Genomic DNA, 26,526 nt, shown 5'->3' with positions numbered 1-26,526 from the left:
GTGCCATACACAGGGCAACTATGAGGTCATTTGCAATTGTTTTATTACATTCTGCCATACAGCATATACATTTTTGAGAACTTAATGATTGGAATGAGAAATGTGCCTTTCCTATATTCCAAGATCAGAGGGAAGTTTTAGGTAAACTGCACTGATTTCAGTGTCTCACTCAAAACCAAAAATAAAAAGCTGCTCAGCTCACCGGAAGCGTGACTGAAGGTTACCAAGGCAGCTGGCCTGGCCTCCTGTTGTTCTCAAGGCATTAGCTGCCCTGCTACCTCTCCCAGTGAGAACCACGATTTCAGGCCTCCCACTGTTTCATGAATCAGTTATTTTGGTGGAACTGACTCACTTGGTCCTTATAATTAGTTACCGTGGATACATACCTTCTGTATAGAAATTTGCCCGAGTAGAGTGATCCATGCACAATTCAAAACTATTATAACCAAAACTATTATAGCTCTGTGGATTACTGAAATAAATGTTACTAAGCCCCGCTGGGAAGCAGTTCTACCACCTTTAGTTTTTTTAGACCTGAGTGGCTTGAAAGTGACATTGAATCATGGATCCACTGTTCAGTCTGGGTATATGACGTGTTTTGACATTTGTTTTAGTATTAACTGCCTTTCAAAATGCCCAAACACATCAATCGGTAATGTGTGACCCAACTTAACTGGGTCACACAAGACAGTGTTTTATCCAAATAGACTGAAAGCCGAAGACGTGTGTTGGAATATGTGTGGTAGAATCCGCACTGTCCCCTCGGGTCCCTCTCGGTGTCCAATAGGCCACAAGTGCAGCAGGAGGGATGGCAACAATGTCAACCCGTATGTTAAAATATTAGGAAAGCTTACTGCCCAGCATGTTTTTAGGTGAAACAGAGTCTCCCGTGAATCTTCTCATGCACACCCATGGTGGTGTGTACCCCACTTTGGACACCACCACTCTCTTACGTCGTAATTAAAGAGTTATAGAAAGCTAAAACTCGAGCTTCTCCAAATCCATTATTTTACAGATTGATGTGTATAAAGCAGGGGTCCTTGAAAGTTTTTCACAGAGTTGTTTATTCTGCCTCCCCAACAAACTCTCCCTGGGAGTTACAATTGAATGCAAAATGGGTTTTCAGCTACTGCTCTCCTCCTACATCATTTAGTAGTTTTGCTGCACAAAACTTGCACAAAAAATTGCACAAAAAATTGCAGAGCTGGCTTATTCCATCTGAGAGTTTGTGGCATGCCTATGATGAATGGGCATATAATAGCAATGCATTTCAGTTTGCTAAATGCTGTCACAGAAGTGGACCTCAGTCCCCATGGAACAGCGGGATGTGTGGCCACAAAAACAGTGCTGTTGTGGGTTAGATCTGTTTTTATATGCAATGATCGGTCATCTCATGTCTTATCTAGATATGATACGACCTGATTAAGATATTTAAATATAATTAAGATAATTTTAAATATATTTTGCAATGAGAATAGAAACATTAAAAATCACTCTGCCATGTTTATGCAAAAAATAATTTTATTTTCTGTAAAAGCTTTTTATTGTATGGCTTTAAACCCAGTGGGCATTTTCTTTGACGATGAGCTATAAGAGCATGTGTTGATCTGAGGACTGACCTAGACTTATGCTGTTCTCTTTGACGCTTATTAATACGGAGATCATTCACAGCTGAAGAGAAGATGAGAATGGTGACCCATGAATACAGGATGCTGTCGAATGTTAACTATTTCCTCAGTTGTTTCTTGAGATAGGTGTATATTAATAATAGAGAATAAGGAGAAAGTCAATTATCTGAATACAGCAAGTCTAAAATGTCAAGTCTTGCGTGCAGCTAGATATTGAATTTCTGGTTTCCAGAATATCAATCAGCCTGGTTCTCTACTTGGTGACAAGCGGTACCTGCCCATCACCTGGGAAATTTGAGAACAGAACCTTTTATGCACTGAAACTGGAGGGCAAGGAGTCCAGAGCTCGTGCTGCCTGTGCTGCTCAGCCAATAAACCAACACAGGAGTTGGGGCGTGGGATAAGCGTTTATTGTCGGAGCACTGGCTATCTGAGAAGGCAGTAGTTTAACACCTTCAAACACTGCCTTCAGATTCTCAGAAGCTTAGAGTATTTAAGGGAAAATCTGAGCATTCCTCCAGAGGCTACGCATAGTTCCAGGGGTTTACATGGAGCCTTCCCTCTGGAATGAGCTTCTCCAGTGTCAGAGTCAGCAACCCAGGAACAATGATGGGAGTAGCCTGGAAAGAATACTAGACCATAGAGATTGTTATCAATGAGCCTAAGCGTATTAATCATAAGTTTCAGGGTAATTTTCTAAAACAGGGAACTGGGACAGGGGACATTCCAAACTCAAGCCACAGTGGGGATGATGTATTGTAAGCTACAGGTCAAGGAAAAGTGAGCGGGGGACCTTGTGACACCGCTACTGTGGGGTGCCAACCGGGCCCTGCTCCACCACTTTTTCTTATTTCATGAACTCGTTGGCCTACCTGCCAAGCACATCGTTTTGCAGCTCTCAGGAATTAAGCTCTGTAGTTAAATTCAGCAGCCAGCAGAAAAGCCCCTCCCCTTATGTATATTTTGTGGTTGAGGAGGAAAGCAAAGTAATAAATATACCACAGTCTTTTAATAACTGAGGGAATGGATTATCTCCTGGTCAGAACTGAGTTTCTGTACTCTAGTCAAACAGGAAGTGGCACTGCTCCTGGGAAATTTCTTGTATGTTTGTAGGTTTTCAAACATACAAAGAAGTTAAAGGAATAATACAGAGAAAATCTGCACACCTATGTCATAGTTTCAATATCGTTAACATTTTATTCTGTCTTTCTATGTATTTACACACATCGCGCAAACACACACACACACACACACACACACACACTTTTTTTACTGCCAACATGCGTTGATGATCCTTGTATAACTGATTATTTCATTGGTGGTTGCTAAATGATTTTTAGTCTATCATTTCTTCAACGTATATGAGCTGACATTCTTCTGCAAAGAAAATATTTCTTTCCCTCAACAACTGATGATGAGTATAATTCCTCTCAAAAAGATTACGTAAATGCTTAATTTTTTTCTCTAAAAAATGCAGATTAAGACATTGGCATTATATTGTAGTAGCCTCTGATGGTAGTAATTTTTTTCTCCCTCCCTCCCTCCTTCCCTTTTCCTTCCTTCCTTCCTCTCTCCCTCCTTCTCTCCCTCCTTTTCTCCCTCCTCCCCTCCCTCCCACTCTCCTTCCTATCCTCCTTCCCTTCTTTCTTTTTTTCTTTCCTTCTTTCATTTTTTTAAGCATCATTATGGACTCATGGATTCTTATTTATTCATTGGGTTAGAATTACAGTCTTTTTTTTTTTTTTTGGAGCTTCAGGTAGTCCAAAATTCAGCCAGCTGAAGGCCTTCAAATTGTGCCCTTTTTTATTTTTTTTTGCTTTCTATTTTGAAATAATTTCAAACTTACAGAAAAGCTGCAGGAATAACATGAAAACACTTCCTGATTTCATCACCCAGTCATTAACATTTTATAGCATTCTCTGTCTCTGCTGTTTTGTTTTCCTGAACCATTTGTGTAAATCATAGTCACGATGCCCCATTAACTATAAACATTTGAGCATGCATTTCCCTGAAACAAGGCACTCTCTTACATAACCAAAGGACAGCCACCAAATCCAGAAATCAACAATGATACAATATTACCGTGATCCCCTAACTTCTTCAGTTACCTCCTTGCTTAGAAAGAAATTTAAGTTGGTGGAAAGAAGGCAGTTTAGAAGGTTATAATATGCAGCCTAAAAATAAAATATCTATGTAGTTAGTGTTTCCTATGTAGAGTTTGCAATTCTAGTAACTGTCTCTAGAACTGGAACATTATGGCAATGAATATCCTTGGATTAAGGTCTTGTGGAGGAAGATAATTGAAAGAAATTAGCCATAAATCCAGTTCATTATTTTTATCTTTCTCTGGCAAAATACATTCTTTTTCCATATAAGGACATAAACAACTACAGACAGTTACCCTTAAGAGCAAGAGTTAAAAAGAAGACCCCTAAGCATATGGAGGGCCTTGCTGACTTGAAAACTGCTTTCACTGTGCTTGTTGATCTTTAAGAGTTGCAAACTGAGTTAGAACTTACATGGAAGTTTTCAGATACTGTAAATAAGCCCCAGGTATTGGTCTGTGCAGAGCTGAGCTGATTTCCCAAGACACTGGAAGTTTGGGTGCTAGAGGTCTTCAAAAAAGTCTTGAGCTCTCAGGGGTCTGTAAAAATAGGAATATAGGGGCTTGCTTTTCTCCCCTTCACCTGAATGGCATTTTATTATTTTGTTTTCTCTCTCCCACATGCTGGTTTTTAAAAAGGTTTATTTTCTATTTAGTTTTTGGAAATTCTATTTTTAAAAGACAAGACCCAGTCTGAACTATGAGGGGATTTAATTACTTATTAACATATTCTTGTGAATTCTTATATTATTCTTAAATTATTAGTTATTTATTAAATTATACACACACACATGTTGTTATACTGTATGTGAAGTATTACGGTGATTGCTTTTAAATTAAAATATTCATTTATGGATAGTTACAGTCCATAGATTCTAGGGCTATTCCACTTAAAACCCTGACATGATTTGTTATTTATATAGTGTGGAATAGACGCCCACACAGCACTTAAGGTTTAGGGATTTGTGGGGTTTGTGGCCTTCTGTTTATAGCGGCCGTAGTGGGGTTATACCTGAACCTGGGACTGTATTCTCTTCCTTTATACCTTCTTTTTTTCATGTGCTTAACCAAAGATCATAAACATAATGACATCTGCCTTAATTCTTGACATGCAAGGGGCAACTGCCTTGCTAGATTCTTTTTTTGTTTAGATTTTTATTGGGGAATTGGGGGATGGGAACAGCGCTGGGGAATTGGGGGAAGGGGAACAGACAAGTTGCTGTCCTTTTTGTTCTTCAGTCTAGTTGTGGGGGACGTTGCTTCACTGGCCCAAGTTGGCACCATCATTGTGCTCTTCCCAGGTGAGGCAGATCAGTCACCGGCTTCTGGATGGCCGCTCAAAGCAGTGACTACTGGCCGCTCACGCTGGCTGCTGGCTACACACGGTAGCCCATGGCAACCCACTGCCACAGGGACTTCAGCCTATGCCGTCGCCGGCAACTCATGGCAGCCCAGCTTCAGGTCAAGCTGTTGTTCAGCATCTTAGCTGTAGAGGGCAGTGTCAGTGGCCCTCATATGAGGGATCCGAATTGGGGCCCTCTGGCGTCCCAAGCCAGCTCTTAACCAACGCGCCACTTGGCTGGCCCCTGCCTTGCTAGATTCTTTTCACAGACTTCTCTCATCAGTAGCATGCATTCAAGTGAGTTAAACCTTCCATGAAGAATTAGTCTCCCAAACCTCTGTCCCCTACCCTCCCTATCAGGAAGGGACAGGCTGGCTGTCTTCCCATGTCTACACTGTCTACACTGCTTTGAATGCGAGTTTGATCTCCTTCTGGTCCACAGGTCATTAATGTTTTATGAACTTTTCCCAATCTTAGGCCTGCCAGTTCTTTTTTTTTTTTTCTTTATCTGAGGTGTCAGATAAGTCAAATTATTTTCCTTACAACTTAAAAATATACTTAAAAATATATTTTATGTATGTATATAAATATATGTATAATTTATGTATACGTATAATTTATATTTATGTCTATAAAATATATTTTAAGTATATATATATACTTAAAAATATGTTTTGAGGGCTGGCCAAGTGGCTCAGTTGGTTAAGAGTTAGCTTAACAGCGCGAGCTCTGGCAACAGGGTCACCAGTTCGATTCCCACATGGGCCAATGACGCTGTGCCTGAGCTAAGCTGCTGTTTAGTTGCCAACAGGTGGCAGGATGGCTCAGCTGGTGAGAGCATGTGCTCCTACCAACAAGACTGCCTGTTCGATGGTGGGCTATGCCTGCCCGCAACTAAGACTGAACTTGGCACCTTGAGCTGAGCTGCCACCCGGATGGCTCAGTGGATAAAGCGTGAGCTCTTAACAACAAGGCTGCTGGTTTGACTCCCACATGGGATGGTGGCTATGCCCACTCACAACTAAGACTGAACACAGCACCTTGAGCTTAGAGGCCACGAACTGCCGAAGGGCAGCCAGATGGCGACTGGCACCCTCCACAACTAAGACTGAGGAACAACTTGGCTGGTTCCCTTCCCCAATTCCCCAACACTGTTCCCCTCCCCCAATTCCCCAATTTAAAATAAATAAATAAATAAATAAATATATACATATATATATATATGTTTTGAACACAAACACACACACACAGAGCACACAATAATTTTAATATAAAGTACAAATATTTTCTCAATATGTTTTAATACATATTACTTAGCCATATAATTTATTTGCACTCCAAGAATGAGGAAGCCAGTTTTAAGTCTCCATTTAAAAAGCCCTAATCATTTTTTTTCCCCTGTAAATCCTATTCTTTATATCAGATATGGGCCCTTTACAAAAAACAGTCTATACACACCCTAACCAATGAGCTCAAGTCATTGCTAGAGTGAAGTGACAGCTCACATTTCATGAAATGTATTTCTTTTGATAGCAGATCTTAGATCCCATCTGTTTACAATCCTTTCCTACACTAAGAAGAGAGTGATATACAAGCAACATGACCCATGTAACCACAAGGAAAGAATCAGTCTTTCCCATATGCAAAAATGTGTCCCTGTCATGCTGCCTTGCACGTACACTAGCTTGCACTTCTCCACTTCCGGACTAACCAATGATTATTTTTACTTATTTATGACAGTCTATCTCCAACAAGAATTTGAAGCAGCTTGCAAAACTGATTAATAGCCATTGGAAAAACAGACTTCAGGGCCAAAGTCTGGTTTAATCTGGAAGAAAGTTTCACCGCACTAAGCATAACAGTTGATCAATGCCAGGAGTGAGCTAAAAATTGCATGGGAAGACTCATTAATGTTCATTATGTACTTTCTGTGCTCTGAAATACAAATGCACTTCAAAAACTACATGACAGAGCAGGTTACATCAACCTAGACCACTTGCAATTATGGAAACATTGTTGAGAGCTTCAAAAATAAAGAACATCATGTAACAAAACATACAAAGCTTGTCTTTTAGTAAGAATGGCTCCTTATTTAGATAGAAATGTGGTCCAACTACAGAGAAAATTTTCCTATGGGGGAAAAAAGTGAGATTGGCTGATGAGCTTTTTCCCAACCTGAAGAATTCCCATGCCAGGAAGAAATATTTATTTATTTTTTTTGAACATGTATACAAACAGGCAAAGATTTCCCCAAATAAGACCTAGAACTTTGGAATACAATTTTATTTTCCCTTTATTATAGGGGCCTTGAGCTATTTTTCAAAGGAGGATGTTGTGAAATATATCCCAAATCTGGATATTCAAGTCCAGTGTCCATTATTTCTTGCTTGGACTATTGCAGTAGACTTCCAGTTAGTCTCCTTTCTTCCACGATCACTGAACTAAGGTCTCTTCTTTACAAAGCAGCTAACATAGCCTCTGAAGATCAAAATTACATGATGAACTCCTCTCCCCAAACCCTTCAAAGGCTTCCCATCTTACTAAGTGATGTGATTTTGTTATGCCCCATGACCTCCCCTCTTTCTTGCCATTCTGATTGTATCCCATTTCTTCTCTTTGCTCACTCTGTTTTTACTTCTTTAACCTCTCGACTATACTGCCAGTATGCTGAGCCCACTCCCACCTCAGGTTCTTTGGACAACTATTCTTTCTACCTGGGACATCCTCCCCCTAGTTATCCCTACAGTTTCTGCCTCAAAACCTTTGGGCTTCTACTGAAAGGTCACCTGCCAAAGAGAGGCTTCTGAAACCCTTGGAATTTCCTGAGTGATGGAGGTGATAGAAGTGTCTTCTAATATTCATAACAAACCCCTTTCAATTGTACTTGAATTTATGCTAATAAAGTGACTGTTGGTGGACCCCACAGAGCTTTAGGATAGATGCTGATTGCCAGAGGAACGAACTACGTGATTAGGGGGTTGGAATTTTCAGCCCCACTCCCAGACATCAGGAAAGCAGAGAGGGGCTGGAGATAGAGTTCAATGATTTAATCCTACACAACGGGAACTCCATAAAACCCCCTAAACGACAGTATTCAGCAAGCTTCTAGATTGGTGAATGCATCAAGGTCCTGGGAGGGTGGCATGCCCAGAGAGGGCATGGAAGCCCCATGGAATCTCTTCCATCTGGCGGTTCCTGAGTTGTATCCTTTATAATAAGCTGGTAAATGTAAGTAAAGTGTTTCCCTGAGTTTTGTGAGTGATTCTAGCAAGTTATTGAATTTGAAAAGAGGGTTTTGGGAATCCCTGATTTATAGGTGGTTGGTAAGAAGTAGGTGGCAACCTGGGACTTGCAACTAGCATCTTAAGTAGGGTAGTTTTGTGGCCCTTAACCTGTAGAGTCTAACACTAACTTTGGGTGGTTAGTGTCAAAATTGAACTAAATTGTAGGACATCCAGCTGGTGTCCAGAGAATTGAAGACCTGTTTGTTGTGGAAAATGCCCACACATTAGGTGTCAGAAGTGTGAGTAAAAACATCCCAGAAGATAGGAGACCAGGGCAGTATGTAATTAAGGGTCAAATGACTAGTCTAAGAGCCAATGATTTTCAAAGTGTATCCTGCAGAATCTCTGGAAAGGTGCCTTAGGGGCTGCTGCAGGGATGAAGAAGGGACAGGGTTTAGGGTCATGGGGAGGTCAAAAAGTAAGGTTTTAGGTCCACCACTAACCCCTTTAATCTCAGTGAGGACACTTCAGTTTCATACATTTTCTTATATTGATATCTTGCATGCTTTGTTTAAAGAATAAAGTAATAATTCAATCTGTTCTGTGAAATTCTTTTGATGTTTGAACTGATTGAATTTGGAAGAATAGTTCCCAAAGATATGATTTTTCATATTGGCACAGTTAATATAAAGCTATTAAGTCAGAAGATTCTTAATATCAGAGTCAACTACTGTTGTGACAATCAAAGGGTAATACTGCACCAGCGTTCTGAGGACACTCAATCATCTAGTCTCTGGGACAGTAGTTCTCAGATGTTAGCTTTCATCAGAATCACCTGGAGGGCTTGTTGAAACAAGATTTTTGATTCAGGAGGTCTGGGTGGGGCTCTCTGCTTTAGACAGGGAGAAGTGACAGCAGCGGAAATAAAAGTGGTTTAAAATCATTACAAAAGAATCCACAAGAATCAGAGTTGTTGTCATTGTTTTTTAAACCCTCAAGTTTCATCTGCTCCACTTGGGGATTCCTCCTGCTGAGCCTAATTTTAGTGATAGTATTAATATGAGAATACAGGTGTCTGATAAGCATCACTAACTAAAAGTCTATCTTGAGTTTGTAGATCTTAGATTATTGCCAATTCCTGTAAAGAACTGAAAGCCCAAAAGAAGCTGCAAGTGGTCTGTTTTACATGCTCTTCTCTGCAAGAATATAAAAAGTAAAACAACGCCATCCTATAAAATAGCACCTACCACTTCCATCATTCCTGATCTCTTACGTTGCTTTAATTTTCTTCATGACATTATTACAAAATGATATCATGTACACTTATATTTATTATCTTTTTCTTCCTCTCTCTCTAAAGTGCAAGCTCCAAAGGGACTTTGTTTTGCTTTGATACTGCTGTATCTCCAGTGTCTAGAACAGTAACAGGCATTTAGTACATACCCTATAAATATTTCTTAAATACATGAGTGATTAATTGTGGCATTGCTGTAACACTGTTTGTCCTATAAAATATTGATGAAGGCATTATTTTTAGAAATATAACATTTATGGTTTATTTTCCTGAATATAAAATAAGTTCACATTAGAGCCAAAAAAATTCAGGGAAGCACAAAGAAAAAAGTTAAGATCACTAGTAATACCACTATCCATTTTGATCTATAGTTTCCAGTGTTTCCCTTCCCCCCTTTGTTTGTTTTGCATAGCTCAATGTTATAAAAATACCACTCTGATAATGGTCCTCAATGTGTTTGAGATGATCACGAAGGCCTATGAGACTTCACCTGAGAAACCTCAAGGAACTCTAGATGTTTGGCCTGAGAGAAACATGACGGTAAAGCCTTCCTCTGTTCTGGCACACTTGTTGCTCAAATATGGCCTGGGGCTCCTAATAAAAAAGAAAACCACTTTCCCTCCAATGTGGGATGTGACACATGGGAATGAGCCTTGACGGTAGAGGACCCATGATGCTTTTAATAACTGATCACTGCCGCTTTCAAGGAAAGATCTTGATCAAAAGGGGAAAATGTAAAAAAGAATATAATCAGAGCCACTTTAAAATGGGGCTGAAGCTGCCATCCCAGAGGAACTGTCTTGCACATTTTATGCCTCAAACCTTTGGAATGTTAAAACAGGGCAAAATAACCTTTGGGCTGGGCCTAAAGCAACATTGTGTTCCAAAAAAACTGTTTCCAAGGAAAAGCAAAAAGCATATATTATGACTACCTGACTGATGACTACAGGATTGAAAATTAAAGACATTGTTTAGAATTAGTGTCACTATGTTAGTTAGTCTGCACCAATAAAAATGCTTTCCTTCTATTACCCTATCCTTTCTCATAAATACCCCTTGCCCTTGTCTCCTAATCAGAACACTACTGGGATTCTGCCCAAATCAACACTTTCCAAATAGCTACTCCTTTTGATCTCAAATAAATGGTTGTTGCCTCTCACTTCAGCTTTTTATTTTTAGATTATCAATTTAAATTACTTTCAGCTTCTAAGATACAGTAAGATCTTTTACAGATGAATGCTCGTTTAAATTATGAATTTCCTTCTAACATGGACCCTCTGAGGAGTATGTGACAATTTGATTACATAAACAAGTAGTTGGACATGTTTTACTCCAAGACAACAAACTACCCAAGAGATGACTTGTATCCGCAAGGAGTCATGTAGGTTTGCTTCCTATGAGATAGTTCCAGATGTACAAGATTGTTAATTGACTTGAAACTCTGTGTTTGTTTGTGTGTGTGTGTGTGTGTGTGTGTGTGTTCACAATATTCAGAGTATTCTGCTAGTTTTGAGGCTTAGAGAGGAAGAAGGAATATATCCGTTCTAAAAAAAAAACAAACAAAAAAAAAACTGGGCCAGCCGAGTGGCTTGCTGGTTAAGAGTTGGCTTGGGAGCGCAAGCTCTGAGCAGCAGGGCTGCTGGTTTGGATGACACATGGACCATTGACACTGCGCCGTCTACAGCTAAGATGGTGAACAACAGCTCGACCTGGAGCTGGGCTGCTGTGAGTGGTCGGCGACGGCATAGGCTGCAGTGGGACTGCAGTGGGCTGCAATAAGCTACCATGAGTGGGCGGCAGCCAGTGTGAGCAGATGGCAGCTGGTGTGAGCTGCTGTGAGCCACCATCCAATGGCCGGTGACCAATCTGCCTCAGCCGGGAAGAGCGCAATGATCACAATACCAACATGGGCCAGTGAAGCGACGTCCTCCACAACTAGACTGAAGAACCAAAGGATAGCAACTTGTCTGTTCCCTTTTCCTGATTCCCCAACGCTGTTCCTTTCCCCCAATTCCCCAATAAAATCTTAAAAAAAAAAAAACAAAAAAAATCTTTCAATGTAATCAAAAAGAGTCAAAGCAAATTAGAAACCAGACAGCAGATATGTACAAATAATTCTATATATTCATAGAGTGGATATAAATACTAACTGAAATAAGTGCTGATGTGGTGCAGGAGACTAAGGAATCTGGTCTCACCACGGGCAGGTTGAGTGGAAGACAGTTTCCAAAATACCGTGACTCAGTGTCAATATAAGCACTTTTCTGAACTAACACAATTAGCAAGTCTGTATTATTTTACAAGTGAATCCTTCAGACCTAATGTTAAGCTCTATAAATGCCATTATAAGTCATTATGTCTAAAATTCATAACAATGAAATCTTACAAAAGACCTTTAAGAAGGTGATTACGGATTCAGCCAGGTCAGTTTTGTTTTTTTTTAAGCTTTGAAGGATTTTATAATATAACCCCTTAAATCAAAACCTAACTAATAAGTGGAAATTAATGGTAGGCTACAATAGAGGTGGCCGGTTGGCTCAGGTGGTTGGAGCACAAGCTCATGGCGCCAGGGTAGCTGGTTCGATTCCCACATGGGCCAAGGAGCTGCACCCTCACTAACCAGATTGAAGACAACTACTTGACTTGGAGCTGATGGGTCCTGGAAAAATGCCCTCCACAACTAGATTAAAACAACTGTTTGACTTGGAGTTGATGAGTCTTGGAAAAGCACTGTTTCGCAATAAATTTCTTTAAAAAGTAAATGAACAAACAAACAAACAAACAAACAAAGATAGGCTACAATCAACCCAAAAGAAGCAGACAAAGTAAATGAAATAACTACACATCTCCAGGAGGTGTGTTCTCAAAGTGAGCAGTTTTTCTCATGGCCAGATACCACCAGAAGGCGGCGCTGTCCAGAAGTGTTGAGCTCCGCAGGACCTCTTGGTGCCCATCAGTTAGCGTAAAATTTGGCTGCAGCTGTCATTATTGATGTTATGTAAACATGCTTATGTAAGGAAAGGAGAGAAACACAACCAATGCAGTTCAGGCTGCTGATCAATGCCCTTCAGAACACGCATGCTTTAGAGTCTGCTTTATCTACAACACAAAATACTCCTTAAGGGAGTTTGTGCGATACGTTGCAACCTATTTGGAAAGTGGCATCAAAATACACAGGGTGGATATGCATTTATTTTATCTTCTTTAACTGGGTTGTCACTTCCTATCACATGGCTCTATCTGTATTCAGATGAGTTTCCAATGCTATATGCTCATGGGACACCTGGTTGTTGTTTTTTTTGTTTTTTCTGAAACAAGATTCTCTATGTTTGTATGAAAACCAAGACCTCTTTATTGCCATCGCCCTTGAACTTGATTGTCCTAAGTAGCCGCCTTCTCTAGTCCTTTCTTCCCAAAATGCTCAGACACATTCTGGTTGCTATTAAGAATCTTGGTTTTTGGTTTGAATTTAGGCTCTCTTATTAGCTGTGCAACTTTCAGTAAGTTACTTAATGCATTTCCTCATTAGTAAAATGTGGATAATAGTATCCATCTCAAAAAATTATTAAGTGGACTAAAGGAGAAAATGTACTAGTGTGTGGCACATAGTAGCTAATCCATGGTAGCTAGTTTGATAATAGAACACCCAGTTGCAGTTGATGATGTACAAAGAAGGCTTTATGGTCTTTAGGGGAGCCCTCTGAAGGCACTCTGTCACCAGCATGAGCAGAGGCAGCCACCCAACCGCAGTGCTGTCTTCCGTGGGCCAAAGGCCTCTTCCCTGTTACTTTCTGGCCTCACCACCCAAGTCATCCTTTACATAACATAATCTTGACGCAGCCTACTTGGACCTTCACTGCCTACTGCCTGGCACTAGGGGGAGGAAATCATTCCTGGGGAGACAGGGTCCCGGTGCCCGTTTGGCATGTGCAGCTGGGTCAGAACAGTAACTTGATGATACCTCCCCTTTCTTCCCTTTTCTGTCCCACTCACTTCTTTCTTCTGGAGACATAATGTCTGCTATCCTGTATCACCCCAAGGAGCTTAGCTCTTATTTTTGGTCAGGTAAACAATTAGGTGTTGATCACACTCCTAACCCACATATAAATACATTTGTGGAGGCCTTGTTTCTTGTATTTGCTTAGTTTGCTTCATGAGAAATGATTTCTGGAACTTCACCCAGTATTTTCTAATTTCAGGGCTCCCCGTGGCCATGCTAGTCTGTGGCCATCACAGACACCGTGCAACTGGCCAACCATTTATAGTTTTACTACTAGTCTATCACAACAACAGGTTATGATAAAAAAAAAAATCCAAGTAAATTGTGTTTTCTGGCTGTTTTGTTATTGGTTGAAAACAATACTTGGGCCGGCCGAGTGGCGCGATGGTTAAGAACTCGCTTGGGACACAAGAGGGCACCGGTTCGGATCCCACATATGAGAGCCAGTGACACTGCCCTCTACAGCTAAGATGCTGAACAACAGCTCAACCTGGAGCTGGGCTGCCTTGAGTCGCCAGCGACGGCGTAGGCTGCAGCCTCTGTGGCAGTGGGTTGCCATGGGCTACCGTGTGTAGCCAGCAGCCAGCGTGAGCGGCCAGCAGCCGCAGTGAGCGGCCGTCCAGAAGCTGGCGACTGATGTGCCTCACCTGGGAAGAGCACAATGATGGTGCCAACTTGGGCCAGTGAAGCAACGTCCTCCACAACTAGACTGAAGAACAAAACAACAGCAACTTGTCTGTTCCCCTTCCCCCAATTCCCCAGCACTGTTCCCATCCCTCCAATTCCCCAATAAAAATCTTTAAAAAAGAAAACAATACTTGATTTCTAATGTGTTCTAAAATTACACACAAGCTTACTTTATTTAAACATACAGAAGTTCATTCTATTTTAATGATTCTGTTTAGGTGGATAACACACGTTTTGATCACCTGCTATTCATCCCATTGACGAGGGACGTCTTCCTGCCCTAGAGTTATGGAGATGGCACACATGACACCCAACGTTTAGACAGATGAAATGCCCAGCAGTTTCTTAGTCACATACATTCACAGCCCGGAGGATACTGCATGCCACGCTGGGCCACACAGGTACAGAGTGACCAACCAGGGGCTGTGGGAGGCAGACTTTGTAGTATCAAGAGAATGAGGTGACATCTGGTTCCCTCGGAGGATTGATTGTGTGGCAGAGGACTGAAACTCACTATGTACTCCAGAATAAATAGGAACAGCCCCTGGTTTCCTTGATAAGCAGTGGTATTTGCCTGCGGACCTCATCCACAGATGCAGAGTGGGGAAGCAAAATTGCCATTAGGACATTCAAGGCCCTTCCAACTTTACCACGGCAAGGCAGCACATAATATTAATTTTAGGCCTTAAACCAGACATGTCAATATTGTGAACCTCTCATTCTCTTGGTATACAAAACCAGAGCAAATGAATTTTCTGAAGGTGACTATCATTTGCTAAAAGATTTTCTTTCTCTACAAGCTACACAAGGCTGGGACAAGGTAACATTGTGAGAAAGAAGCAATTATTTGGTATCTTGAGGCAATACGATTTTTTATTTTCTCTCCTGAAATATGTATGCCGTTCCACTCCTATAAGCTAGTTTCCCGTCGTTGGTTGAGAGGGAAAGAACATTAAGTTTATGTTTCCCAATTTAGATACCCTTTCAAAACAACAGAATGACTTGTAATTTTCTTATGTACTATGTAGCTACTGCTTCACAACCTCTCTCCCACCCATTGTTTCTTACACATTTCATGGCATATTTATTTATATTTATATTAATATTTTGGCAACATTACAAAGTCTTGGGAAGTCAGTTCATGTCCCATACCTTGGTAGGTAATTATCAGAAGAATAAGAATAATGAGGGCCATTGTCTCTCTTCTCCAAATCATCCCTTCTCCCTTAGAGGATTAGTTATGTAGCATTTTACCCATACAATGGTATATGAGGCGGCAGCTGAAAAAAATAAGGTAGATCTGTATGCAGCATTATAAAAAACATCCTCAAGACATCAAACGGCTGAACTATTGGGTTGTCAGAAAAGTCATGACGCATTTTTGCAACGAAAACCAGAAAAAATATGTCATGACTTTTCCGACAACCCAATAGTAGAGCACCTAAAACAGTGTCTAACAAAGTAAGATCTTATTCCAATATTAATGAATGAATGTCTATAGTAAGTGTGATTAAAATGAAACTGTACATAGTTCCAAAAAATGAGCACATTTACTTGAAAACCTGCAGGGCCCACTTGTTGACACTCAAGGTCAATTCTTTTTTTATTTAAAGATTTTTATTGGGGAATTGGGGGGACGGGAACAGTGCTGGGGAATTGGGGGAAGGGGAACAGACAAGTTGCTGCCCTTTTGTTCTTCAGTCTAGTTATGGAGGACGTTGCTTCACTGGTCCAAGTTGGCACCATCATTGCGCTCTTCCCGGGTGAGGCAGATCAGTCGCCGGCTTCTGGACGGCCGCTCACTGCGGCTGCTGGCCGCTCACGCTGGCTGCTGGCTACACACAGTAGCCCATGGCAACCCACTGCAGCAGGTGCTGCAGCCTACGTTGTTGCCGGCGACTCACGGCAGCCCAGCTCCAGGTTGAGCTGTTGTTCAGCATCTTAGCTGTAGAGGGCAGTGTCACTGGCCCTCATATGTGGGATCCAAACCGCGGCCCTCTGGTGTCCCAAGCCAGTTCTTAACCATCGTACCACTCGGCCGGCCCTCAAGGTCAATTCTTAAATCAGACTATGCACCAGTGTTCTGAGTGCAGATCTTGGATTATCTCCATCAGAACCACTCAAGTGGGTCCCAATCTAAGAAATCCAGGTTCAGTTTGTCTAGAGCCAAGAATCGGCATTCAGAAAGCATCCCAAGTGATTCTTAAGTCCACTGTAGTTTGACAATCACTAGGCTAAATAATGAAATATGTGCATTTTGGAGAAAAGGAAGGTGCTACAGCTTGAATGTTTGTGTCCCCCTAAAATTCATATTGAAATCCCAACCCTCAAAGTGATGGTATTAAGAGGTGGGGCCTTTGGGAGGTCATTAGGTCATGAGGGTGAAGCCCTCATGCATTGGTTAGTGCCCTTATAGGGAGGCCTCAGGGAGCTTGCTTGCCCCTTTTGCCACATGAGGTTACAACGAGAAGACAGCCATCTGTGAGGAAGAGGGCTCTCACCAGACCCTGAATCTGCCGATGCCATGATCTTGGACTTCCCAGCCTCCAGAACCGTGAGAAATAAATGTTTGTTGTTTATAAACCACCGATTTATGGTGTTTTTGTTATAGCAGCGCAAACAGATTAAGGCAGAAGGTAAGAGATGCCTCTTCTGGCCAGCATAGGCCCACTGAATCACCATTTCACTCTCCGTGTGAACACAGGGATAGACCTCCTTCACCTGCCACAGGCTCTTCTCACCAACACGTGAATTTCACAATGAGGAGATGTGCCTTAGAATCGTGCTTCATGGCTTCTTTTATTCTTAGAATGTATTTTATTCTTTTATTTTTAATTATTTACTTAAATCTAAGGTAAGCTAAACTGAAAACCCCTAGGTCTCCATGTTTTAACTCCATTTTTTATGGGCTTCAAAATTATTATCTCCTTGGTCTCAGATGTGGTCCCAGTGATCCCCAGCCCTGCTGCCCGCTGTGGACATGGTGGCCTCCTCTGACTGCAGGCTGCTCTCCTCCACTATCTTGGATTTGATGTCCACCAGGATTTGATGTGTGCAGTAAGGCAGGCTTTGAAGTTCATGACCAGACATTGCTGCTTGATGACCCTGAACTACCAATTTTTGAGATGAATCCTTTGTGGTGGGGCTGAGGCTGGCATTTTCATGGGGGAGGAGTTGCGTCCTCATCCCTTGGGCTGCTGGGCTCTCTCCTTTGCCTCACCCCTAGTGGTGGCAGGCTACTGAGCAGAATGAGGATGATCTTAGGGTTCATTTGTCCTCTCCAGCCTTGTGATGTTGGGAGTGACTTCTGGTGAGAATTCTGTCCTTTGGTGTCGTCTCCCTCTGGGCTTCAGCTGCTATAGCTCCAAGGCCTTTGCAAGCCCATGATGTTTTCCTGGGTGTCTCCGCCACATCTGGTGTGCTCCTCATAGTATGCAGCTGGTTGGGCCAGCAGCATGGTATCAGATACCACGAGGCTAGCCTGGTGGATACCAGGCTCTAGGTCACCATTTGCACATGGTGTGTATGTAGATCGCTTCTCTTTTGCCGATCTGGATAAAGTTGTTCTCAAAGATCGGTGTGCACTTGCATACAGCACACTCATCCTGTACAGTTGTCGCTGCAGTTTCCCGTGGAGGTATTAAACATTGTGCTAACTGTACGCTGCTTTCCAAAGGATAATATGGTAACGTGGATTCACTGCACATGGCTACCTAACCAGACAGCTCTCAGAGGGTCCTCCACCCCTGCTCACCGCACCTCACCTCGCAGGCCGCCTGCCTCCCCAGGTCTCCCTGGCAGATGGCTGAGCCATGATCTGCACAGGTCTCCTTTTTGCTCCAGAGTATCAGGGTGGGGACCACTAGCAAGTGTATGGGGTCACTGATTACTCATCACTCAGCCCTTTCATGCCAGCTGGGAATGAACTTGGAGTTTGGATCCAAAATGCATCCATCCGAAGTCACCAAAGCCGGGTGGCTCTCTCGGGAGTGGCGTCCCTGATGGGACTCGCCAGTTCATCCCAGTTCACTGCAGCCTTCACTTTTTCATCCCTCCATTTGAATGGCAATCTGCAAGTGTCTGCCTTTCTCTAGAGCAGCGGTTCTCAACCTTCCTAATGTCGCAACCCCTTAATACAGTTCCTCATGTTGTGGTGACCTCCAACCATAAAATTATTTTCTTTGCTACTGTTACGAATCGTAATGTAAATATCTTTTTGTTTTCCGATGGTCTTAGGCGACCCCTGTGAAAAGGTCATTCGATCCCCAAAGGGGTCGTGACCCACAGGTTGAGAACCACTGCTCTAGAGCCTCCACCTAAATCACCCTGCTGGGCAGCCTTTAACCCTCTCCTGCCCATTGTGACCTAGCGCATCACTTCACCCTTTGTCCTCATCACCCAACAGCTGCCCACGCAGGACAAGGACACCAGGCAACCCTGACCTTCCCAACTTCATGACCCCACCCAGACCCCAGGCAGAAGTGGGCCAAATGTGCAGACACCACCTCTACGGGAATGGACCATGGGCCCACAGGGGGTTAATTACAAAACTAAAGATTTCAAATGTGGGCCCAAACTGCTTGGTTTTCCACTCGAAAATTATCAAAAGGCAGGGATGTGTTCAGAAATTACAGTCTCTCTGAGCTGGAAGTGACTGTAGAAATTATATATTACAACCCCTTCGTCATACAGAGTTGGAAAAACTTTGCCCATGGGTATTCAGAATCCAGGTGGCTACCCTCTGGGTAAGGGGGTTTTTGGCCTCATTGCAAGCAACCGAGTGTCCTTCAACTCACACCACCTTGGCAGTTGCAAACTTTTCTTGTACATACAAGTGGCTATATATTTTTTTCAGCTAGACACAAATAAGTTTATCACATAAAATTCCAAATCATTCTTTGAAGCAAGTTGTTTATGTAAACTGATATAGATGAAAGCTTACTAAATTCAGCTATTGCTGGCTACGTTTGAGCTATCCAGTTCTATCTGGAGCTGGATATAACATATATACTTGGTGTTTCTAGATTCTAGATTCTTCCGAATGTTAGAAAACAAGAATTAAGAAGGGTGTTCTTGGTAAGGGTAATGCCCTTTGAGCACACTGGCAGTGTTCCCCACTGGGATAATAGAGAATATTTTACTAATGAGTAGTAAACTGTACTTGGTTAGACAATAGTCATTGCAGGCAATTGGGTTTAGACATCTACTCAGCATCACCTCTATTTAACCTACTCAGGTTGTCCTCATTAGGGCTTTTCACTTAGAACACCATTATAGCAATCATATACTGTATTTTTAGCATCTTATATAAACTTCCTCACAAATACCCGTTATATAACCAGCCCCCCCCCCCCCCCCCCCCCGCCAGCCTTTACAGCTTTCCTCCAGCCTCTCACAGATTTACAGTAGTGGCGAAGAAGTGTGGGGGATCCCTGTCCAGTCACTGAAAATGTCCCTGTCCTACAGAATGGTCCCCCCTCCTCTGGACAGGGCTGGGTGCACATCAACAAAGTGTGCTTCCTGATACCCTCCTCTTCTATTCCAACCTTCGCCTTCTGCTGTTACATTTTCATCAGGTGTCATGTTGCTGTGTTCCTGAGTCTGGGAGACTCTCTGCCTCCTCTCATTGTATTCAAACAAACCCCTAGGGCTTGGATTCACAGGCAGAAGCACCTGAGAGCCAGTTACAGTTCCCTCGGTTTACAGATGACAAACCACACTCAGAGATGGCCAGGTGGCTTCCTCGCAGACCTAAAGGCATCAAGATGGTCTCTGGATTCCTGCTTCAGTATGACTTCCATTAACCCAGCAGCTTCTCCAACCTCAGTGTTCTCATATACATATATAACATGAGGGGTATGAGGGGTGGTCTCTAAAGCCCCTTCCATCTTGTGCATTATGTGTAGATATGCTACTGGATGCATACTGGTTATACTACACTTTATTGTTTTCAATGAAGACTAGAATGTTACCAACTGAAATGAATCAGGAAGAGAGCATAATTTTGCTTGGCTCTTTAAAGCTTAAATTCAATCTTTTTTAATGATAAGAATGTGAAGAAACAAATGGTAAATTCACCCACGTTAAAAAAAATAGAGGTTCAAATACTCATCTTCAGCTGACTGGTGTCCAAAGAAAGCACTATGCTACGTTATTCTTTCATAGGAGTTTACCTAACTCTCTCAGGCAAAGTCTCCTTCTGGTGCGTGTGTGGGGGGGAGGGGTGTGGAGGGGAGGGCAGGGCTACGCAAGCAATGATGGTGATAAGCATTTTCCAAATTAGGAAACAGATATGCTTTTCTTCTTACTCTCTTACATAACTGATCTATTTTAGAAGACAACACTAAAATTAAAACTGAAATGAAATACAAATCTCATGATTTTACTACTTTGTTAGAAAAGACCAACGACGTAATGCTCAAAGGAAAACAGAGGCGAGCCCGTCACCCCACTGCCCTCCTTCTGGCCTGGGGGCTCTTTCACAGAATTCCCTTTTCTTCCTGGCAGCCTGCTGGGTGAGTCAGAGACCAAAGTCCAAATTTTAGAACATGAACGAAGAGATACACTCATTTTTCTCTCCTCTGAATTTAAAAAGCAGTCTCATCAGAGTGCATATCCTCTTTTGGTGGCACAGGATGACTGTGAAGAGTGAACTGTCATAGAGCCAGTGATTGTTTTGCCCCAGACTTCCGGATTCAGAGGGAAATTGTGCAGCACACAAAGGCCACAGAGGCAGTACAACCTCTTACATAAATAAGTTACATAAATGAGAACCAGTTATGTAAATGTATAAACCAGCAAACATGAATTATAACCATTCACAAACGCCAAGGAGAACACGGCAAGATTCCTCCTACAGTCCCATTTTTTTCCTTTCCCATTATACTTGTACCATTTTATTTCACACCAGATTCAAATGTGGTTGTCACATTTACTAGGGAAACTCCAAAGGACAAATGAAACTGTGTATTATTTGCTGAACCATGCATGAGAAAACCTGATGTAAACTATATTTGATAATGTATGCATGTCCAACAATTTCTTACACTACTGGTATAATCGTGAACACACTTACTACTCAATAATTTACTATTTACTATTGCACGTTTTGCTAGCTGTTGTTAAGGACAGGAATGCAACGCAAAGGTCAATGTTGTATCATTCACCGTTTCAAGTCACAGTGGGTATGTGGGCATCTGACTACAGTCATTGTGCTTATTGAAGGAAGGTAGTAATTTAGGGGGTTAGAATTAGATTCAAGATTATGCACATAAATAAATCCCAATATTCCCCACCTCAAATGACTAGAAGTTGCTCCTTGGGTCTTAGCTGTAATTTGCTCCGGGTTTGATGTGAATGATAAACTTGTTTGCCTGTGCACCCTGTTTGGAACAAAAGCCTCAGCCTTTCCTCAGGTAGCTTTTTCCTTGTTCCTTTTGGGGCAATATATCTACATCTCCTCTGAAGCTACACAATTTGCTCATTGTGTAGTAAAAACATGTAACTCAAAGCAGTTTTGAGCTCAACTACTTGTTCTGTATAAAAATGGATGTTAAATGTTCGCTGATTTCAGACATAGCATGCTCAGATTAACATTCCATCTAGCAGCTTATTTTGAAAATCTCCTGTAAAATAGTACTTCTAAGCTCTAACATAGTAACATAATAGAATCAGAGCTAGGTGATCTTAAAACCTCTGTATAATATTAGCTGTGTGATTTTGGGCATATTACTTGCCCTCTCTGGGCCAGTTTCTAACCATTCAACAAAGGACTGAAAGTTCTAAGTCACTTTCCAGCATTAACAATCTAGTACCCTATAGTCAAATCTGTAAATATTTCAACTGAGAGCTTTAAAACACAGTGCCATCAAGTTTAAAGAAAACATAACCTATTATACAAAGAAAAACCAAAAACGGGTCTTTTTTTTGTTAGCAAAACTGCTGACTCTGCTTGGGTTCTAGTTATATGGTGACAACCATATGAAAAGCATTCATCCTGGTGTTTACTCTTTAAAAACGCCAAATATAGGTCTTTACTAGCTGTGGGGCAGTTTATGAGATGTGGAGAGTAGAACTTACATCTCAGGAACGCGTGGCTTTCTCCCTTGAGGTGGGGGTGAGTTTTAAACAGCAAAGAAAGCAGTAACTTGGCACCACGGAACAGTGTCTTGCCCTCTGGAAGGAGTCACCTCAGGAACTTCGGTGGGGTTATATTATTTCTAAAGTTGATCGACTCTAGACCTGAGGAGTCACAGTCATCAGACTGACTGCGCATTCCTAGGCCCTCTGCCTCTACGTGTCTATCTGTAACTTGGGCACAAACTAATGAAAATGCAGACTTGTACCTGACAACCCAGACACTACAGCCGGAGGCTCTCACAAAGGGCGCGGGTCCCAACTCGGGTGGGCGGGTATGTCAGGAGAGGAATGGCAGGTATTTAGGCCTTAGTCCCACGAGTCCAGCCTCTTGGCAGAAGAACGCCCCGGAAGCAGGCATTAGGGGAGAAGCCGTGGCAGGTGGGGGGCTTCTAGCGGGGAAGCGAGGGCGATGAAGGTATAGACTCCTTCGGGCTTTGTTCAGTTACAAGCCAGGCCCTTCTTTTGGGAGAAACCAATTAGATCCCCGCTGGGGGATCATCTGACCTCCTGTCCCTCGCCAGGAGGGGCTTCGGGAGGGGCGGGGCCAGCCAGTCGGCCCCCTGGGGACCCGGCCCGCGGCGGTGCGGGGGAGTCCCGGGTGCGCCAGCGGAGCCCGGCCCCACCCCGTGCACGCAAGGCCCCGCCCCCGGGGCTTCCCGGGCGCGCGCCGCCCCGCCGTGTCCGCGCGCCACGCCCCCCTGCTCGAGGGCCGCGTGCGGAGCCGCGCGTCCCGGAGGCTCCGGGACAGTGGCGGCGGGCGGTGGCGGCAGAGCAGCCCTCGGCGGGCCATGTCTTCTCCGGTCGTTGCGAGGAGCTCCCCGGGAGGGAACCGGGACATGGCCCCCAGACCGCGGAGCCGAAGCCGGTTCTGGGAAGTGGGCGGTGGCAGCGGGGACCGGCTGGAGCGCGCGGCCGCAGAGTCGGAGTGCTGGGAGCTGCTGCTCCGCCGCGGCGAGCTGCTGGCTTTGGGCGGCCACCTGAAGGGAGCGCTGGAGGCGTACGCGGCGGCGCTGCGCCGAGGGGCCCCGGTCAGGCCCGAGTGCCTGGGCACCCTGGTGGACTGCCTGGTGCTCAACTACCGGCTCCGCCATGGGCTGGGCTGGAGCGCGACGCCGGCAGCGGGCGCGGACACCGGTGCCAGTGGGCTGCTCAGCTGCCTGGGCTGCCGGGACTTTCTGAGCGAGCCGGTGACCGTACCATGTGGCCACAGCTACTGTCGCCGCTGCCTGCGGAGAGAGCTCCGCGCCCGCTGCCGCCTCTGCCGGGACCGGCTGCCACCCGCTGCCGCCGCCGCCGCCGATGCTGAGGGCACCACCCCGCGGCCCCCGCCTCTGGCCGCCGCCATCGCCTCGGGCTTCAGAACCAGCGTCGTCCTCAACCACCTGGCCGAGAAGTGGTTCCCGGGCCAGCAGGAGCGAGCCCGGGCGGCCGGCCGGCTCGGAGAGTTGCTGCACCAGGGGCGCTACCGGGAGGCCCTGGCCGCCGCCTGCGAGGCGCTGCGAGCAGGTGACTGCGCGGGGATGCGGCGCGAACCCGGCCGACCCCACCCTCCTGTCCGGAGGGGATAGCTACTCTGAGCTCGTCTGAGCCCCCGGGAGGCGCCTCTGCTTCCCCAAGGCTGCCTGACTCCCCTGTGTCGGGTCTCGGGCTCCTCGAGGATATGGGAGGGGGCGGCGCCCCGGGGTGCTTCGGTCACAATGGGGATCGCCGTCGGAGCCGACTGTGACGCGGCACGGGGAGGGGCGCACAGGCGCGGGGTTCCCTCGGCCGCGGCCTTGCGGTCTGGCAGGCGCGTCTCGAGCGGAGTGGGGGCTCCGGCGAGGCCGCCGGAGCGCGGGATGGGTGGGAGTTGGGCGAGCCCGAGCGGCTGCTCTCTTCCTGCCGCACTCTTTCCGGTAATTGGCCGCTCCGCAAACGACAGCCGGGGCGGGGAGAGGACCCCCAGCTAAGGCTAGGCGGGCAACGTTTACCTTTGTCTCCCACAAAAGTCACTGGGGCAATTTGGAAGCCGCGGGAGGGCAGAATTGCATAAGCTGTGTGCGTGTGTGTGGGGGGGTGCGTTGTGTAACGGATGACGTCCGGTGGGCGTGGCGGGAGCTCGGCGCCCGCACCCGGCACCGGGGGGCCCCCGCTGGCCACTCGGCTCCGGGCGGGTGTCCGAGCTGCTCAGGGGTGTTTTAAGTCTTACCTGAAAATGCCTGCAGAATTGATTGCTTTTGATGATTTCAACCTGCCTATTTGAAATCACACATTTCATAAACATATATGTGCTTTGTTTCGAATACACCTAGTTCACGGTCAAGATAAAGAGGTAGTCTCATCGAGTTCTTTACCACGCACGCTTCTGTTTGCTTTTCCACTCTTGATCAAGTTGTGAGGATAGGCCTTTAGATCTTTTGTCTATTTCTTCCCTTCAGAGAAGCAGCATCTGCCTTCTAACCTAGGTTAGCACTTTTCTTAAGGTGGTTTTAAGCTGTGGAAGTGGACATTTCAGACTTATTTTTGTAAAATGAAGAATTGTTATTTGAATCTGTGGTTCTCTGCCTGGGGGATTTTACCCCCCGGGGGACATTATCTGGAACAGTGTCTGGAGACATTTTTGGTTGCCACCCCTTGTGGGATTGGTGCTGGTCCATCCAGTGGGTGGAGGCCAGGGATGCTGTTAAACATCCTAAAATGCACAGGACCGCGTCCCACACAATTGCCAGGCCCCAAATGTCAATAATGTCATTGTTAAACCTTGTGTTAAATAAGCATATTTCACGCTTAGCATATATAATGACTTGAAATAATACTTGGGGGAATAATCCCCAAGAAAATAGACATCTAAAATGTCATGATCACTTGTTTGTGGGTTGTGAAAGAATTCAGGAGGCACAGAGGAATAGAAATTAGAAAGTTTGTTTAAGAAGAGAAAGACTGGCAGAGGAGTTGGGGGTTGTGGGTGGGGCAGAGTGTAGACAGCTGCCCTGAGTTTCTGTTTAGCTGGGATTTTATACTTTTCTAACCAGGATGTAATCTGTAGTGGCATTTTCTGTTGTGTTCAGCTTTGCCCATTGGGGTGGGGGAAGGTGTGGTTAAATTTGTTATCACAACCTTTGTTGTGTAAACTTAAGTTAGAGCCCCCACCCCAGCCCCCAGTCAAAAGGCTGCCCCCTAGGCTCGTTCCTGTTTACCCATACCTGTCTTATCATAAAATATAAACTGATGTTAGGTATTAGGTACATTTATAAACCATGTAACTGAAAGTATTTTGTTATAGTTCTTTTACCCTAAGTGCTTAGACCTTTTGACATACCAAGTTATTTAACACCTTTAGAGCTCAAAGCATAAACTGGCATGTTTTCATATTCTTTCACTATTTTTATGGGGATGTTAGACCCAGAACAAAAGAGAATATTTGGAATACAGAATTCTGATATAGACAACTCTGTCGCTCTGGGCGAATAGAGTATGAGAGGGGAAGTACAGACCATCTAGGCCATGGTCCTTATTTTTAAAATGAAGAAGCAGGAGCTAAGGCAGTGAAATGACTTGTCCACAGTCCCACAGCTAGCTGATGGTAGAGGCAGCACTGTACCTTCCAGGACTCCCAAATGTAGGAGGACTCATCCTGCCTTTATAGCTCATCCAATGAAAATGTTTAACATAAATTTCCAAGGAAGTTTTTTTGTCATTAGTATAAAATAAAGGATGACATTTATCAACAGCATTGTTTAGTATTATATCAGTGATTTGACCTCTTAAAGTAGGTGCTTCATAAGAATTCAGGTCCTAATCCATGGCAGAAAAGTAAGCACATTTACTAATTAAAGTCTAGCTTAATGTTCTGTGACCAGTAATCTTTTAATTAAGGAAGATTTTGGGCTTTGGATTGAGGATACTATTTTTAACAGAAAAAAGACTCTGAAAGATCTTTTTTTCCATTTCCATTGATTGCACATGGGAATTTTGCCCATTCAGCTACTTAATCTTACTTTTGCATGACTACAACCCAAGTCTCTTGACTCACCTCATTAGCCTATTACCCCTTCATTTTTAGGTCTTTCTAAAATCATTAATTCCATACATGAAAATATGTCTGAATGGTACTAACACGGATAACTTT

At 43.9% G+C, this 26,526-nt stretch overlaps 1 protein-coding gene and 1 long non-coding RNA gene across 2 annotated transcripts in view; one reads left to right on the top strand and one right to left on the bottom strand.

Annotated features, from left to right (window-relative positions):
* The window catches only part of LOC109387251 (uncharacterized), a 61,709-nt gene extending 38,710 nt beyond the window's left edge, over nt 1-22,999 (bottom strand). Inside the window, exon 1 of the long non-coding RNA XR_002124949.1 lies at nt 22,625-22,999. This is a non-coding gene — a long non-coding RNA (uncharacterized LOC109387251). The remainder of the gene's footprint in view (nt 1-22,624) is intronic.
* Nucleotides 23,000-23,115: 116 nt separating this feature from the next.
* Nucleotides 23,116-26,526, top strand: part of LONRF1 (LON peptidase N-terminal domain and ring finger 1) — a 29,853-nt gene continuing 26,442 nt past the window's right edge. The window contains exon 1 of the mRNA XM_019651009.1: nt 23,116-23,924. Within this exon, the coding sequence (XP_019506554.1) occupies nt 23,207-23,924 (718 nt within the window). The 5' untranslated portion in view covers nt 23,116-23,206. The remainder of the gene's footprint in view (nt 23,925-26,526) is intronic.

Source organism: Hipposideros armiger, unplaced genomic scaffold (assembly GCF_001890085.2).
Source record: "Hipposideros armiger isolate ML-2016 unplaced genomic scaffold, ASM189008v1 scaffold_151, whole genome shotgun sequence".
Lineage (NCBI taxonomy): Eukaryota > Metazoa > Chordata > Mammalia > Chiroptera > Hipposideridae > Hipposideros > Hipposideros armiger.
Note: the sequence above shows the minus strand (reverse complement) of the source record. Positions and strands in the feature narration are given on the sequence as shown.